Genomic DNA, 19,131 nt, shown 5'->3' with positions numbered 1-19,131 from the left:
AAATGTTGCCTGTTGCCTAGGGTGACCATATTTGATTTCATAAAAAGAGGACACTCGGCCCAGCCTTGAGATACTTGAATTTTACTCGAAGTTCACTCAAAGATACCTATATCACTTTGTCATATTTAAGGTGTGCCTCCTCCATCTGGATGGAAAAATTCAATTTTATAAAAAAAATAAAAAATAAACATTATGTATATACTGTATATTGTCATATAGTATATAGTATATACTATATGGAAAAATATTGTTTTACTCAACAGGTTACAGGTTATTCAATAGGCCTTATTTTTCCTAAAAAAAATAGTCAAACAATAAAAACACACAAAAAAAACCCGAATAATGATAAAATAATATAATGCAGACCCATGGAAACATAGTCCAGTCAATACACACACACAGTAGGCTATGTGCCAATTTTATAAATTACAACAGTATAAACATCTCATAGAACTCCTCCTTATTGTAGTCTGTAACTGCCTGACCTCTTGCCAAAACGTCAACCCAGTAGATGGCAGTAATGCCCCATCATACGGGGATAAACTGCCAACAAAAACAAGAAGAAGAACTACTCCTTCTCCCCCTACTATCAGGAGCCACGTTAGCGCAGCTGCGCCTCAGCGGCCAGATGGATTCTCTTCAAATTAGTCCCGTGCAAAATCGTGAAAACCGGACATTTTCATGAATTTATAAAACCCGGCCGGATGCTACGGAGAGGATGTAAAAAGTGGCCTTGTCCGGGCAAAAGAGGACGTTTGGCCACCCTACTGTTGCCCCTAACTCATTCACTGCCATTGACAGCGATAGACGTTTTATTTATTGAATTTATTGGAACTGGCAATGCTGACTTTGAGTGATTGTCAAAATGGATTGGACGTCAAATACAAACATACATACAACACAAAAACAAGTACAAAACCCGATCTTTTTCACCCGAAACCAACCTACTAAAAATTATGTGATCAGGCCTGATTTCCGATTACGTGATCAGATTGGAGACACTCTCAATACACATACATAGTTAGAACAATTAAAACAATCTGAGTCAAAATAAGGTTTCACATTCTTAACAAAACTGTGCTAAAATGAATTGAACTCTCACACTTGGTTTAAATAAGCATGACCGAGAGGTGTTTTGGTTGAGCAAAGCTGAAAATTCTGTGTAAATGAGGTAACTGGCATGGAAGACAGCATAACACGATAGCGGTTGCATAACATGATTATGACTCCTGCTGTTTTTGCGGAATAACAAAAGTGTAGAAATATACAGTTGATTGGATCAGTCAATGTCAATATTATCAATTACAACAGTTTCGCGCTGTGTGATGTCTGTGTTGATCATATAAATAGTCGCATGATGTGATTGTAAGGTGGCATACTGTTGATTTACACCTGAATAAATGTCACACAATGCTGAAAACCCAGCATGAGCAGAATTTCATAAAAAATGCCTTGTTTTGATTTCTAATAGAATCTATCTCAGCAAAACACTGGTATATCTAAAAACGGGCCACTGTTCTGATAACCTCAGTGTTGAACAGCAACCACTCTGCCAAAACACTGATAAGTAGTTGTTACCATATCAAATCAGCTTCCAAAGGCTCTTCCTATTTACAGCATTTCTTTCACTTCTGTTGAATTCAAACAGAAATAACCAATACATGTACACTTATCCTGCTATAATTTGTTATATTAGGAGACAAATATTGAAATTTGAAGTAGCTATAAAATGAAAATTGCAAGGAGTCCTTGGGTTACGATGTCTTCGACCTATGACGTTTCAACTTTACGACGCCTGTGCCTGTGGCTTAGCTAATTCATAGTGCTTGTCTGTTTGTGTACCTTTGCCTTTTTTGCCTTCCTTATTTTCATATTATGGCACCAAAGAAGAATGATGAGTCTTCTAGGTCCAGCAAAAAGAAAGGCAATTACCAATTGCATTAGCAATGCATGTGTTACCGGTCTTTGCAGTCAGAATCAAACAAGAAACTGCAGCACACTTTGCATTGAGGACATTACCCTAAGAAACCCAACACTGTGCCTGGAGGCGACATCCTGAAGTTCACTTCTCAGGCCAACAATGTTATGCATTCTGTGAAAAACTCAGCATTTTTGAAGAAACAAGCAGTTGGAGCAGGAGAGGAACTTTTTCCCAGAAGTCGGGAAGCAAGCAGTGAAAATAAGCCAACTTTTCTTTGTTCTCTTCTCATTGGGGGGCTGTCCTTTTTGAAAATGGAATATTCCCACCCCTAGAACAAGGTTAGAGTGCCAAATCTAGCATGAAATAGTGTTGGGGCCAAAATTCAGCTCTCATAAACGCACTTTGATTTTTGTGCATGTACTGTCCATTTTGCATGCCATTTTCCACTTATTACAGTTGCCATGACTGCTAGGTGCCGCCAGATTTGCATTGTTACTTTGTCATAGCACCTGTTGTCACTGTCACTTTAGATTTCACTTGTACAGTACTTATTTTAGTTGTATATACCATGTATACACTTTTTATATAGTTTGTTATATTTTATAGTTTTGACTGTATGCTGTTTTGATGCTGCTGCAATACCTGAATTTACCCTATGGCATATCAATAAAGGTTAAACTTTTCTGATCATATCTTATTGTATTATAATATTACCTGCAGAGGTGGGTAGTAACGCGTTACATCACCTACGTTAAATTTACTCGAGTAACTTTTGGAGAAAAATTTACTTCTGAGAGTAGTTTTACCATACCATACTTTTTACTTTTACTTAAGTAGAGTTGTGAACAAGAAACGCTATTCTTACTCCTCTAGTTTGGGCTACACCAGTCGTTAATTTTTTCCTCTTTATTCTACATTAGAGTGTATTTTTGTCAAAGGTTCCCAGTGATTATATCACTTTGACCAATGTGACATACCAACAATAATCACACGAGTCCATTTTCCAGTCAGACACAACAATACAGTCACATGAACACACACAAGCTTGCTATCGGAAGTCCTATGATCACGCCGGCCTGTTCAATCACGTGGCGTCTTAGAAGCGGCATAAAAAATGAACTATTTCATTTAGGGCACTATCAACAGTAATCGAAGGCACCGATAGACCACGGAAAACAGGAGATATGATTGTTTTAATCTCACAGTAGAAAATAACTTTCATCCGCTAGAGGGCACTCATTCTCTTGGGACAGGTGATGTTTCATTTCTGTAGAATTTTCTAGTCGGAATTCAATGATTTTTGCGCTTTTTTTTGCCTAATATTGTCATATAGTATCATAATAACAGTTCATATAGATTATGTTGTGACGAGAACAAATATATACCATAAGTATATTTGTTCTCATGATGAGATGAGAACAAATATATACCATAAGTATATTTGTTCTCATCACACAAAAAAACATTGTAAGCTTTACCTCATTACTTGAGTATTCTTTTCACCAAATACTTTTTTACTTGTACTTAAATAAAATTTTTGGATGACTACTTGAGTAAAATCATTTTTTAAATAATATTACTCTTACATGATACACGTAAATTTGACTTTACTTTGACTGCGCATTTAAGATGAGCAAACACATTTTTTAAATCCTTTATTACTATATTGTTTTTCATGTGGCTTACTGGCACTTAAATGTGGCTTACTGGCACTTAAAAAACAACACCTGGCTTTACAACAGTTATCGTCCAGACAGGTGTTGCTTTGATCTAGTCATCTCTCCCACACAACACAAGTATTCCTACAGACTGTCCTGTAATTGCTTGCGATGACTGTGTTGGTCTATTGTCAGTCCTTGAGCTTGCTTTGAAACCACAACCTATAATTACAAATAGCTCATTCTCCAAAACATGACTAATCTTTTGCTTCTTATTGTCTTTGCCATTTCCTGCCCTAAAAATGTCATGCTATAGCATTTTTAATATTGTGATTCACTCTGGTGCTTCTAAAGTCAGGCCTATGCAGGTGTTACATGTAAAGTGATAATAGGAATGTCTTGCCTGAGCTTGAAAACGCTGACAACAAAGCATTTTAACTGCATGAGAGGATGAAGGAAACAGAGCTTCTCTTACGTAATCCATAAATTACGCTTACTAATGCAATGAGCTCAAAGAACTCTGAGAGATTTGGGTCAAAAACTTAGCCACGCAGAGAACATACATCAGCCTGAAAACCAGTTATCAAAATATAAATTGCATTATTAAAGCAATCATCATAATTTGGGGTAATTAGCCTCATCCGTTGTCAAGTTATCACTTTTTTTTTTTTTTTAACCTTTGACCTCATAATCTCAAAATAAAATCTCTTCTGTTTCATATTGAAAACACATCCTGCAAGTTTGATAGTGATCCCTTTATACGGTCTTGAGTCATCTTGAACACAAACATACGGAAATGAACACATAAACTATTGGCTTAGGTTAAAAAAAAAACATCTTTGGATATATTAATACTGTAGATCAGACATGTCCAAAGTCCGGCCCGGGGGCCAAATGCGGCCCATGGTCAAATTTCATCCGGCCCCCAGCCTCTGTCATAAAATCAATAATGTCTGGCCCGCACACACTTAATAAATTGGTCAGCAGTATTGCTACCAGCATATGAAGTAGTTTACACACTAAATGCTGCTCCTCGTTTACCCATTAAAAGGCAGCAGCACTCTAATACCCCTTTCCCACTGGCCAAAAAACCCATGTCAACCCACTAACAATCGGCTTTTGATGGCAGTGGGAAAGATGCAGCGACCCGCCTCGACCCGTGTCAATCAACCCGCCAAGCGACCCGCGTTAAAATCACCTCGGCTCTGATCGTCATGCAGTGTGAAAGCACTGACCCCGGGTCAACAGTCAACACCCTAATCTACGTGGTGACGTAGGCTCTTACGTGATGCGTCATAACAACGTGCCAGTCGCCTCCCATTTAACACGCCCCACAACCGTAGTTACGTCGATCCATATACATCGATCAAACCAGAATTCATGTCGCCTACGTTGCCTCAGCACAAGCAGAATGTTGATCCTTTGCTGCATTTCGACCATTTTGAGGGCATTAAAAAGCATGAAAACAGAGAACACAAACGCAAAGGAGGCTTCCATGTTGCTCTGCATTGTTTACTTCCTTGAACTGAATGAATTTGGTCGCACTTTTCGACGCGCATCTTAGCGTGGTGACGTCACGTAACCTTACACACGGCTGAGCATGTGTGTGGGGTTAGACAGGTGAAAAAAAAAAAAGACACTGCTTTTTTTGTCAATGGAAAGGGTCCCAAATGCCAGTTGCTAGTGGGTTGCATCGGCTTAGAAAAAACGCGCGTTGACCCACTAGTTTCAGTGGGAAAGGAGCATAAGCAACATTACCCCATGTGACCCTTTACTTCCAATTTTCTAAAATGGCGACAATCAACAAAAAAAAGTTGACTGCGACGGCCAAGGCTTCAAGGATAAGTGGAAATTGGACTATTTCTTCACTAAAATACGCAACAACTGTGTCTGCCTCATTTGCAAAGAGACAGTCGCTGTTTTTAAAAAGTTCAATGAGAGGCGATATTACCAAACAAGACACGCTGACATGTATGACAAGATTACAGGGAAGATACGCAGCGAGAAATTGAAGCAACTTGAAGCTAGTTCAATTTCACAGCAGTAGTTTGCAAGCGCTCGAGAGTTGAAAGAGAGCGCCATAAAGGCTAGTTGCGAGATTGTTGAAATTATTAATTTAAAAAAAAAATAATAATAAAGCAAATGTGACACACAGAATGGGTTGCTAAAATTTGCTTAAATATATTCCAAGATCGGCCCCCCACATTTTTACCAGACCAAATCTGGCCCCCTTTGCAAAAAGGTCTGGACACCCCTGCTGTAGATATTTCTATTTTCAAGATATTTTCAAGGTATTTCATTCTTATTATTTATAACGCGGCTACAACTTAATTGCAGTCTTACACACACACTCATGTCATTTCTATTCATAAAGATACTGTACAAATAAGCATGTACTTTATATTTCAAGGGGTGGGGGGTCTGAGCAAATTGCAAGCCCTCTGGCAAAAAAGGTGGTCTTAAAAGGGCCTCTCACATTCTGAGTGGACAGGTTGTGACAAGCCAAAACTATATGCATCTTACGTGTATTAGCTTCTTAGCACCATAGTTGATATACTGAAAGTGAACAGGGAAAAAGTTAACTGTGTAACAGCTACAAAAAGCCTGAATTGGAGCTGAATAGTTGGTAAACTGGGGGTTTAGGTTCATTATCTAATCTGTTTGTTAAAAAGGTCCAATCTTTGAATCCATATTGTTGTCACCTATCACAAGCACTGTATGTAGTACTGTAACTTAATTTCACACACTATACAGTGGTCCTGTATAATACTGGCAAAAGCCGTTTCACGACCAAGCTTGTAACATTAGTGTGATATTATCAAGAATACATTCTCTCAATGAAAAATAATTGAATTCCAGTTAATGCGTGCAACACTTCCCTTTGCCGCCCCCCTTGGTTGCCCCTAAATAACCATTAAAGGCATAATTTTTAAGGCTAAATAATCTGAAAAAGAAATTAAAAGTATAAAAATTATGTTTATTTTTTTTGTTTTTTTTTTTATAAACAAGCACTGACCAGATTGTAGAACTTGAATCTACATCCATTTTAAGATTTATTATTACATATACAGCAAGTCTTTTAGTACACTATGTTTGTTGGTTAGAACCTAAAAAGCATCAGTAGCTTATTAAAGTCTGGCCAGGTAGCAATATTTTTTTTCCCTGGACACTTTTATTTTAGCACTTCCATTAAATATCACCGCCATTTACTTTTTTTTTTTTTTTTAATAGTTTCAGTACTACTCCACATGTTTGGCAGTGGCCAAATAAATGTTTTTGAAAAGATTTACTCATTTGTTTCTCAATTACCTATGATGCTTTAGCTATACTGTATTTAGTATTATGGCGGAACAAAGCTGCGAAATTTAAAAATTAAGTAGGAAAAAAAAATTTAATAGTATGATTTGAAAAAGTAATAAATAAGATTCAAAGATTAATAATATATACTGAAATAAATGCAATAATAAATCAAAGGGAAAATAATGAATATAAATACAAAAATAAGATTCAAAGATTAAACATAGAAAATAATGTGGTAAACCGAAGAAGAATGAATATATGAATTGAATCAAATATAAATCAATAAATAAAAGCGCTTAGTTCTCTTATTTATTTCATCGTTAGCGTGAACAAACAAGAAATTATTAAATTATTAAATGAAATTATTATGTATTATTCATATGAGGGAGCAGTCGTATGTGTGCCCTGGGCAACTTTTCGCCTTTTTGTTGATTATGTACATGCTAACGGCTATGTAGCTGCTAACGGCTAGCGCTATGCTGACATGGACACTATCTGCTTAGGGACTTGTTTTTGTATTTATTTCTACATTTACTTCTGTATCTATTTAATCTATCTACCTGTAAATTTTTTAATCTCTTTTTCGTATCTACATTCATTTTTATTTTTAATTTATTTCCATATTTATATTTATTCTTGGATTTTTATTGCTTATTTGTATTTATAATAATTTTTGTTTTCATTTTTGTTTTTATTTTGGCAGCTTTGGTCTTCCATACTGTATACTCACTCTCAGCCCATATAAGATCCCTACTGTTTGTTTACCAAGTTACGCAGAATGTCAGCAGATTATATTATATTAACTCAATCACTCCCACAGATTTTTACCATTCATTTTGACTGGGAGGGTTGGCAGCAATCATTCGGCAGCCAGTGAGTTAATTGGTGAAAAGAATCAGTCCTAGCAGACCTTCCCTCCTTACCTGCGATAAGCATTTGCACGTATGCTGCTGACAGCTGGGAGTTTATCACCAAGCGATGCATAAAGCAACTATAGATTTGGAATATTTTGTTTTAGACAAGTACCTTAAATAGTAGTATCAAATGAAAGTGATATGTGAATGCAACAGCAAATCATGATCATCCTCAGTATATTTCTAGAGGTCAATCTTCTCATTTGTTTCTCAACACATCTCTGTTTTTCACCACTTTCTTGACTGCGGTGTCATCAAACTCAAGGATGAGACCCAGACTCACAGTCCTTATCAAAATGCCCCCTTGTCCCAACCCTACTGTGGCTTATCAAAAAACATTAGGATAAGAGAAGAATGTTCAAGAGTGGTGTAACTTAGTTCAGTCCCGGACCACTGACATTTTGTAGTTTGATGTCCAATTTTTCAAAAGTACACAAGGCTATTTGGGATATAAATCAACAATTTCATGACAGCACGATATCGATTCTTTGGATAAGGATATATTTGATTTAACACAATCAGTTATATTTCACCTAAAGCAATAACGAGGAATTTTGATGTTTTTAGACATTTTTTCTTTCGAATGAAAACCAACAAACACCATATTCAAAAGATAATAGTGTTGATCAATGTTATGCTTTTCATTTGATTTGATTGTATAGTTGCTTAAACAAATGAATGTATTGGATCATTACTCCACTAAAGGTTAAGTGTAAGCCTGAGATGTTGTAATCGAACGTAATTAATGATTCATTCATGGATCATTCAACGATAATTTCAAAAGTTATAATTAGTGCACGTCCATTCAAACATTTATTGGGGAAATACACTTAACAGCAGCATCAGTCAGCATTCACAAGCAAGTTCTGAAAAGATGGAAATATTTTGTGCAGTATTAGTGTATACCCTAATAGAGATGACCAGAGTTACTGTCTAGCTTATAACCCTGTTCCCGTTCAGACTTCAGCTGCTTTAAATTGATATGAGCTAAAATAATAATATTTTTTTTAAAAAAACCTCAAGAGCTTCTCCCTATTGTTTAAGTGCTATATTGGCAGAAATAATATACCTGTGTAACAATGTAAAGCAGAATGCTCCTTCGCAGAGGTGGGTTTTAGGCATTACATTTACGCTATTACATTTACTTGAGTAACTTTTTGAGAAAAATGCACCTCTAAGAGTAGTTTTACCACGTCATACTTTTTACTTGAGTAGATTTGCAAAGAAGAAATGTTACTCCATTATTTCGGGCTACACTAGAGTTGTTACTTTTTTTTTTTTTTTTTTAATTTACATAGATTTGACTTTTGATTTTGAATTTTGTTAGAGATGCCTACAGTGGCTCTACAAGTTTCACCAATGAGACATCGCTACAATAATCACATGACTCCATTATACCAATGAGATGTGACAACACAGTCACAAGACCACATAACAGTGGTGGATGAAGTACTCACTTTTTTACTTAAGTACAATTAAGGGGCAAAAAAATACTCAAGTGAAAGTAAAACTATCCAAGAAAAAAATGCTGAAGTAAAAATACAAAAGTACTTGCATTAGAAATACTTTACAAGTAAAAAGTAAAAGTATTTTCTCAAAAAGCAAAAATGTGATATACACGTTTATTAAAAAAGAATGGGCCTAAATCATCACGAGATATGTCAAAAATGAAAAACTCTGACATAGGCAAATGTGTTGAACAAAACTTCAAGTATTATTTCATGCCGGTGATGGCCACCAATGAGCACTTGATTTGAAAACTTGAAGTTACGTAATTTTTGGACTATAAACCGTTACTTTTTTCCCTCATTTTGAATCCTGTGGATTATTGTCCAGTGCGTCTTATATGTTGGGTATATTGAACATGTGTCCAAACTAGAGTTCTGTAACTTTTTTTCTTTTTTATATTTTTGATCTATCACATGATAATGTTGGCACATTCTTTTTGAATCACCCTGTGTATACACAGTAAATATTTATATATGGCGGAAAACACTCAGGTGACTTGAAATTCCGCTGTGAGACCCCCAATTTGACCAAATTTCAAAATTGTCCTATATGCATGTGTGATACACCATTGGAAAGCTTAAAACCTCTATTTTCTGGGAGAAGACAAATTTTGAACAGGAGGGCATTTAAAAATAATAATAATAAATAAACAGCAAAACCCTAACTGGAGGCGAGAGCACGCGAGAGCAGGATTAAAGACGCCATGATTTTAACGAGATATTATTGCGTACTTACCTGGTTTCGATCCAAAAACTCCATGTAGCATGTATCATCTAGTGTCAAGAGACAGATGAGAATGGCCACAGCCAGATTTTGGGGGGATTTTATGGGTGAAACATGGTAATATAACAAAGGTCACGATGCAGAAAATCGCAGACATCAAGGAGTGATCCAGATGTTCTTTTTCATATATTTACCCTTTCAAAGGTCTTTTTTTTCTTCTCGATTTTTCTTTGTTTGGATCGATTATTTATCATCTAAAATATTGAGGAAAATGCGACAGTAATTTAAAAAATACAATTAAGCGATAATTATGAGGTAGACATCCGTTACTTTTTTACAGACGCTAATTTTTTTCATTGTGACATAATTTATTTAAAAGTTTAAAATATGCGAGTGAATAATTTCTTACATTTTTTTTATTTTTTAAAACTAAATATTAGACATCAATTAATGATTCTAAGCTAAAAATGACAGACATTTCGAATAATAAATATGATTACTTACCTTTTTTTTATGGCTAGGTTGAAACAAAAGCGATTCCGCGACGTCTGTAAACAGGGGTTTCCAGGGTAAAACGTACAAATTAAAAATAGTTCAGGGACTTAATGCGCCATGAATCTGCTATGGCAGCATACAGACATATTGTTCTATCAAACAACAGTTCTTTTGGCTTATTCATAATTTTTGGTTTATTTGGTTATCATTTGGTTTATTTTAAAGAGGGGTGCAAGATCAGAAACTGCTTTTTCAGTCTTGTCTGTGTTTTCCTCCATATTATATACATACATATATATACAGTACATACATATATATATATATATATACATACATACAGTGGGGAGAACAAGTATTTGATACACTGTCAATGGGTTTTCCCATTGTATCAAATACCTGTTTTCCCCACTGTATATATATATACATGCATATTAGAGGTGTGCATCGACACCGCCCTCACGATTCGATTCGATTACGATTCGGAAGGCCACGATTCGATTCGATTCGATTCAGAGGGTCACGATTCGATTCGGTTCGATTCGGCAATGCATTGCGATGCATTAAAGCCTGGGATGCATTAAAATTCTAAAGCAAAGCATATTTTTTGTGAATCATGAGCCAACACAAGCGGACAGACATTAAACAACTTTTTATTGGCTCTTGTGTCACTCCTGGTCGAAGTCAAATGAAAATAGTATACTTTCATATATATCTTTAAAAAAAAAAAAATCAGATCACAGCATTTAATTAGTGCTTATAATGAGACCAGGGCTTTCTCTTTTTTTTTTTTTTTTTTTTTTTTTTACACACAGTAGCAGCCTTTCACACAGTGCAACATCTGAACTCCTGTGCAAAATCAGTAATAACAGTCACTGTATTTTAGTCACAACGACCCATCAATAAAAATATTCAAGTAACTATTAAAGAAAACGACAAAGAAAATATTGTAGTGCAGCAGCATCTTTATCGCAATATCAATCCAGGGATCAGTTCAGTTGCAAACAAAACATCAACTAAATTGCAATGTAGAACAAAAGTAAAATGTAGGCCTAGCCAATCTTATATCTATAATATTTCTCGCTCCCTCTTTCTCCGTTTCAGCCATTGTTATGTTATGTCCTATCTCTCTGCTCTCTCGATTACAACTGCGCTTGTCTGTGACGTTACTCCGGTAAGGAAGCGGATTTGGGTTCCTCGTCCCCCCTACATAGAGGTTAGATCTTGTGCCCGAACCCAACCCGACCCGAAATGTTAAGCATTTACGTTTCGGTGGGTCGGGTCGGGCCGCCGCGCCGGACTAATAAAGTATTTAAAAAAAAAAAAAAAAAAAAATGCGCAGAGGGCTGTGGCGCAGCCCTCTTTTTCTTCTTCTCCTCCCGTTATTTCGTTGTGTGAATGCTTTTATAATTCTCATAAATATATGTAGACTATTTAAATATTGAGTAAACTTGCGTTTTTTTCCTGCCAACTGAGAATTCGTTATGAAAGACACTTTTATTTACGCACACAAAGGCAAATGTGATCCTTTTGAATCTTCTCCTCTGTGTGTCTGTAAAACCGTTTTTTTTTTTTAATCAAACTTTCCCAGCGTTATTTCGTTGTGTAAATGCTTCTATAAATTTCATAAAAATATGTAGACTATTTAAATATTGAGGAAACTTGCGTTTTTTTCCTGCCAACTGAGAATTCGTTATGAAAGACACTTTTATTTACGCACACAAAGGCAAATGTGATCCTTTTGAATCTTCTCCTCTGTGTGTCTGTAAAACCGTTTTTTTTTTAATCAAACTTTCCCAGCGTTATTTCGTTGTGTAAATGCTTCTATAAATTTCATAAAAATATGTAGACTATTTAAATATTGAGTAAACTTGCGTTTTTTTCCTGCCAACTGAGAATTTGTTACGAAAGACACTTTTATTTACGCACACAAAGGCAAATGTGATCCTTTTGAATCTTCTCCTCTGTGTGTCTGTAAAAACGTGTTTTTTTTTTTTTTTTTTTTAATCAAACTTTCCCAGCGTTATTTCGTTGTGTAAATGCTTCTATAAATTTCATAAAAATATGTAGACTATTTAAATATTGAGTAAACTTGCGTTTTTTGTCTGCCAACTGAGAATTTGTTAGGAAAGACACTTTTATTTATGCACACAAAGGCAAATGTGATCCTTTCGAATCTTCTCCTCTGTGTGTCTGCAAAACAGTTTTTTTTATATTAAACTTTCCCAGCGTTATTTCGTTGTGTAAAGGCTTTTATAACTCTTATAAAAATATGTAGACTATTTAAACAGTAAGAAAACTTGAAGAAATGAAAATAAATTGCTGCTGCTGCTGCTGCTGCTGCGTTTTTTTTTTTCCGCATCACTCGGCTCGGGCATGCAAATCTATAGTTAATTGATCTGGCCGGTTGGGCTTCAATACCAACGGGCCGTGTGGGTTGGGCTGGAATTTTTTAGCCCCGATCTAACCTCTACGGCAGGGGTGGGCAATTAATTCCACAAAGGGCCGCAGTGGGTGCGGGTTTCTGTTCCAACCCATCAAGAGGAAACCATTTTACCAATCTGGTGTCTTGCAAGCGCAATCAGTTGATCGCAGTCAGGTGCTTCTTGTTTCAGCAGAAACCTCATTGGTTAAACTGTCCTTGCTGGATCAGTTGGAGCAAAGACCAGGACCCACTACGGCCCTTGAGGACCGGTTTGCCCACCCCTGCTCTACGGGCTTGCTTTGAATGTAAAGTAGCTCTCTCTACAGGTAAACATGAGAATAACAATACAAATGGGGAAACCAAATCCATTGCATCACCGGAATTGCGCAGGGAAGATTTTTGAACGTACTTATATATTTTAAAATGCGCTGAATCGATTCAGCGTGTTGCCCGCATCGAATCGTATCGTCCCTGCCCCGCATCGGGATGCATCGCCGCATCGATTATTGTTGACACCCTTAATGCATATATTTATATATATATATATATATATATATATATATATATATATATATATATATATATATATATATATATATATATATATGGGGTGTAACGGTACACAAAAATGTCGGTTCGGTACGTACCTCGGTTTTGAGGTCACGGTTCGGTTCATTTTCGGTACAGTAAGAAAACAAAATGCAAAATATAAATGTGCTAGTTGTTTATTACACACTTTTGTGCTTTCAACAATAGGAACATTAGCATATACAAAGCTAGAATTCTGCTCAAAAATAGAAAATACAATATTCTGAAATGTAGATATTTTGAAAAACAAAATAAAAATAACTTTGGCTAAGACATTTTCTTTAAAATAAATATCTGAAATTGAACAGTTGCAACACTGAAGTGAAGAGTTGTTCCATCTATATTATTTTTTAATTTGAATTCCCCACCCAGAGGGCCAACCATCTTCCATGTTAACATTTAACCGTTACCCACGCTGCTCACTGCACTTCTGAGTGGTGCGACGGCCCTGGCCGTTTAATTGTTATCTTTTTTGAGACTGTCAGTCATCTGATCGCCGCGTCCGCCAGCTGGCTGCCTTCCCTCCCAACGTGGCGTACTCTGATTGACGCCGGACGGGCTGACGACGTCACCGCCGCTGACGGGCCACCCGAACTAGCCGCTGTCTGACATGTATCCATTATGCAGCGCTTTGTTTACATTTGCGGCGATAACGACACTTGCTTTACGGCAGCTAATCCGATACACGGTAATACGGCTCTGGGTAATACTATTAGGCCGTTGTTTGAGATTGCATACCCGCCTGTGTGTTGTATTGTGCCTGAGTCTTGTTAACCAAATAAAGGCAGCGTTAACAAAAGTCATCTGACCGCTCGTCATTTTACAGTCAACACTCAGAGTTCGCAACTTCGTATTTGACAGCATACGTGCCGCGTACCTCCTCGCCAGCTGTTTGCTCGCTATTCATTCACCTGTGCATTTGATCGCTATTTTGTTGCACTCCCGCTCTTTCGGTGAGGTATTTTGTGTTCATTCGTTATTGGATCGTTTTTGTTCACCACTGTAAATAAGAGCACCGCAGCAGTAGAGGTAAACTGCCGTTTTCGTTCAACCCGTTTTGTGTACTGTAGAAGCGAGGTTAGTCGCTATATTGTTTTTTCTTTTTTACGATCAGGGTTTACTTAGCGGGTGGGGTTCAAGTGTAGTTTCATTTTGTTTGTTGTTTTGGCCTGGGCTTACGCTGAAGCCAGCTTCTTCCGCAGCAGCCGTCTGTGGGACGTAACAGTGGGATTATGGGAAGCATGAGCGGGCATGCCGCGCTTGCGTTAAATGCGTCAAATATTTAACGTGATTAATTCAAAAAAATTAATTATCGCCTGTTAACGCGCTAAATTTGACAGCACTTTACATTTCGCCAGAAACTCGTTCGGTACGCCCCCGTACCGAACCGAGGACCCCGAACCGAAACGGTTCAATACAAATACATGTACCGTTACACCCTTAATATACATACATATATATACATACATATACGTATATACATATATACACACACACACACACACACACACACACACTGGTATCTGAAACAGTATTCTAAGAAAACCAGAAAATTCATTGACAGCTCAATTTTACTTAAAACTGTGCAGAATGGAAAAAACAAGCTATAATATTGACTGCACTGTAAACTGAATCTTAGAAAGCTAAAAAAAAAAAAAAAAACATCCTAAATTTGCTTAATGGCGGATTGCAAGCAAATATGAGGTGCATACCCCCGCGCACCGCGCAAGAGTGTGCAACACCCATCTGAATGTGCGCTGCTCTCACTGGTTTTTATTATCGATATCTTGTTCACCTGCCTACTCTTGCTAGCACTTGTGTGGCTGCCCCTAGTGGTCAATCACGGTGTACAGTAGTTGCGCGGCTCATGCTTATCGATGCGCCAGAGGCATGAAATTGAAACTATCAATTCACAATGAGAAAAAAACAAACAAACAAATGGAACATGTAGCGCAGGCAACAATTTGAAAAGTAGTGGAGTAAAAAGTACAGGTACGTACTGTAAAAAGCAGTGAAGTAAAAGTTAAAAGTACCACTTCATATTTATATGAAGTAAAATATAGATACGCAAAAAATGTACTTAAATACAGTAACATAGTACTTTTAATTCGTTACATTCCACAACTACCACACACAAGCTTGCAGTTGTAAGTCTTAGATCATGCCGCACTGTTCAATCAAGTGGTATATATGTTTTTTTGATAATTAAACAAAAAATTCTTTCTAATTTTCACACAAAACCACAAACACGACATTTCCCACCACCGAATAACACCAACACCAAACAAAGAAAAATAACTAATGAGCACCAAACAGGCCTGTGTTCCCCTCTATCATGATGTGCCAGAGATCCATATTATACCCCTTTTTCCCAGTAAATCAGCCACCTTCCCCAGTTTTTCCAAAACAAATATTCTTTTATCTTTAGCCTATATGTTATCCTTTCCATTTCGAGTATTTCATCCACTATTAGCAGCCATTGTTCATATGTTGGAGATTCAGTTCTTAACCAGTTCTTTGTTATGGCCTTTTTTGCAGCCACAAGGAGAATTCTCACAATTTACTGGTCCTCTTTATGTATTACATCCTCTAAAGTCCCAGATTTAATACCTGACAAGATTTAGGAATTGTGTATCCCAACATATCACAGAGAGCTGAGTGAACTTTCTTAAAGAATGATTGAATATTAATGCATGTCCAAAATATATGTGTATGGTCTGGATTCAAGTCGTTGCATCGTCTCCAGCAAGATTGTTGGCTACTTGTTTACTTTTAATTTTAGGTGTGATGAAGTATCAGATTAAGTTTCTCCCATTGAATTCCTTCCATTTAGGTGATTGTGATGTTGATAAGTGTGACCGCCACATGTTGTTCCATTTCTCCTCTGGTATCAGTTCGCCCAGCTCTCTTTCCCATTTCATTTTCACATATAGTGTTGACTCAGTTACAGAGTCTCTCAATAAGCGATATATAGTTGACACAGTTTTAGGGATAACACTCTCATAGGATCGTACTAATATTTGTATTATAGGGTGTACTTCATCCCCACCTATCTTAACATCCTTATTATAGTAATCGCATATTTGCAGATATCTAAAAAAAGTCTTGGTTAGTAAGATTGTATGTATTTTTCAGTTCTTGGAAACTTTTCATTTCTCCCCTTTTAACCATCAAGTGGTATATTGAAAGCGCCATAAAAATAAACTATTTGACATAGAGCGCTACCATCAACATTACTGGAAAGAGCAGATTCTAACCTCTCTTCCAGTTCTTATTTGGCATCCATAGACCACGGAAAAACAGCGATATGGTCATTTTAATTGAACGGTATGAAATATTTTCTCCACTAGAGGGCACTTATGCTCTTTGGACGGGTAATGTTTCATTTCTGTACATTTTTCTAGTAGGAATTAAATGTTGTTTTTTCCAATTTTCTGGCCTAATACGGTAATGTAATAAGTTATAATACAGTAGAATTATGACAGTTTGTACAGATTACGTTCTGCTATGGGGGGGGGGGGGGGGGGGTTACTATTGTTGAAAAAACATCAGCCATTGTAGGCAGTTATTCATTACTTGAGTATTATTTTCACCAAATACCTTTTTCCTTGTATTTGAGTAAATGTTTTTGGATGACTACTTTTACTTGAGTAATATCATTTTGAACGCTACTCTTATCTGAGTAAAAGTTTTGGCTACTTTACCCACTTCTCGGTACAAATACATACAGTATGAGTTAAAGTATTAGTAGTAGTAAGTTCTTTTCACCAAATATTTGTTTTACTTGCACTTGAGTATTTTTGGGGGGCATGAATACTTTCACTTGAGTAATATTATTTTGAAATAATACACTCTTACTTGAGTACAACCTTTTTATAATCTATTTGACCCACCTCTGCTCCTTCAATGCTGCAATAAGATATGTATGTATCTTCGCATAAGAAAATGAAGGGATTCTTTCATGCAGGTGTGGACGCTCATACTGTAAATGACCTGAAAGCGATATCCAAGTGAAGCTTGTACATGGAATGTGCAGCAACTTGACACTAGGACTACAAAGGAAAAAAATGAACCTAAAAAAGTTTCTCAAATCCCTTAATTCATCACCATCCCACTCTTTTTAAAGTGCGTTGAAAATCATATGAAGAAAATCAAACGGAAAATGATTTCTATTTTTGTTCTGAGCCTGGAGTGTGTCAAAACAAGCAGCTGCTCTCACTTTGCAACAGGCTCAGTTCGGTTTAATGCATTTCTGCTCCTTCCCCCTAAATAATTGAACTTAGTTTTGCAAAATGTTTTCAACCAGAAGGATGAAATATGGACAGGAATACATTGGAATACTGAAAATGTCTCAAACTTCGTTGGATCTGTTTACAGACTCAAAGTTGTTAGACTCACACAACACTTGAAACTCTGAGTTTGTTCAGTTACTTCAAAATTGAAAGATGTCGACAGTTATTCTCTTCACCTCTGATTTTTGAAGAATACTGCAATGTATGAACTGTCATCAACATCGTGATGAGTTCAAATACACGTTTGCAACTTAATCAAATGTCATTCAGGGATTATATTGTTTAATATATCTGGGAGCAGAATTGACCCTTTATTACTGTACACTTGTCTAAATGAAAGGCACATTCCAACTCTAATCCCATGCAGATGCAAGAGACATGATTCTGACTATCCAGAAAAGGAATTCAAAGAAAAATGATTCTGACTGACCAGAAAAGGAATTCAGTAAACACTTGAGATAGAAACTTAAACACAGTAGCTTTGGCACAACACACAAAGTCCAACATAAACATATGAAGGCATTACAAAACTGAAAGAAACTTGATTGTACCTCTTCTCCAAGGAGCCAAAATGGAGAATGACTTCTGCCAATTGATCATCAGTCCACTCTTTTTCCTCTTTATACTCATGTTTTCTCAGTTCCTGTAACTTCACCTTGTTACTGTATGTATATATATTTTTTAAAAGTTCCCTCAAACATTCCTCATGTTGAAAAGTTTCTCGTCTAAAAGTTGAAGAAAATGCAGTCCACTGTATTTAGTATTTAATCGCCAGGTCCTTGTGTTGGGTCATGATGCCCATGTTGAGTATGTGTAGATGTTTTCAGGTCCTACAGCTGAGGAAAAGGGGGCAGGCTCCAACAGCGGCTGTTGAATTCATGAGAGAAAAAGGAAGAAGAGGATTGGCAGTCTGCCCAAGGGAGTGAGATAGCGGAGAAAGAGGAATGCGGCAAAGAGCAAGTGACAGGGAGGAGGAGGAGTCACAATGGAAGCTTTTAGGCCAAAAAAGCATACATCTTTTAGAAAGGAAAAAAAGGAGGAAATTATAACTGGCTGGATCAACTGTTACTTGGAGCTGTGGAAAATAGTTTGAAATCCATAGTTAGGACAGTGAGTGGCACTTATGAGGCACCCAAAAGCTGTGAAACACATGGTAGCAATTGTCACAAGCATCATTCATCTTACTGACCACAAGCCTAGAAATTTTTACAAAACAGATGAAAAATACTGTTAGTTCATTGAGTGTTTTTAGAAACACCAGAACCATTTCAATATAGGAGTACAGTGATCCCTCAGTCATCACTGTTAA

At 36.7% G+C, this 19,131-nt stretch overlaps 1 protein-coding gene across 1 annotated transcript in view; it reads right to left on the bottom strand.

Moving 5' to 3' along the window:
• Window positions 1-18,665, bottom strand: part of si:ch211-250c4.3 (uncharacterized protein LOC100535981 homolog) — a 52,677-nt gene extending 34,012 nt beyond the window's left edge. Inside the window, exon 1 of the mRNA XM_057848485.1 lies at window positions 18,374-18,665. Within this exon, the coding sequence (XP_057704468.1) occupies window positions 18,374-18,452 (79 nt within the window). The 5' untranslated portion in view covers window positions 18,453-18,665. The remainder of the gene's footprint in view (window positions 1-18,373) is intronic.
• Between the last annotated feature and the right edge of the window lie 466 nt (window positions 18,666-19,131).

The sequence above is a fragment of the Corythoichthys intestinalis genome, chromosome 10 (genome assembly GCF_030265065.1).
Source record: "Corythoichthys intestinalis isolate RoL2023-P3 chromosome 10, ASM3026506v1, whole genome shotgun sequence".
Lineage (NCBI taxonomy): Eukaryota > Metazoa > Chordata > Actinopteri > Syngnathiformes > Syngnathidae > Corythoichthys > Corythoichthys intestinalis.
The sequence above is the reverse complement of the archived record's forward strand: the minus strand, read 5'-3'. Positions and strand labels throughout refer to the sequence as shown.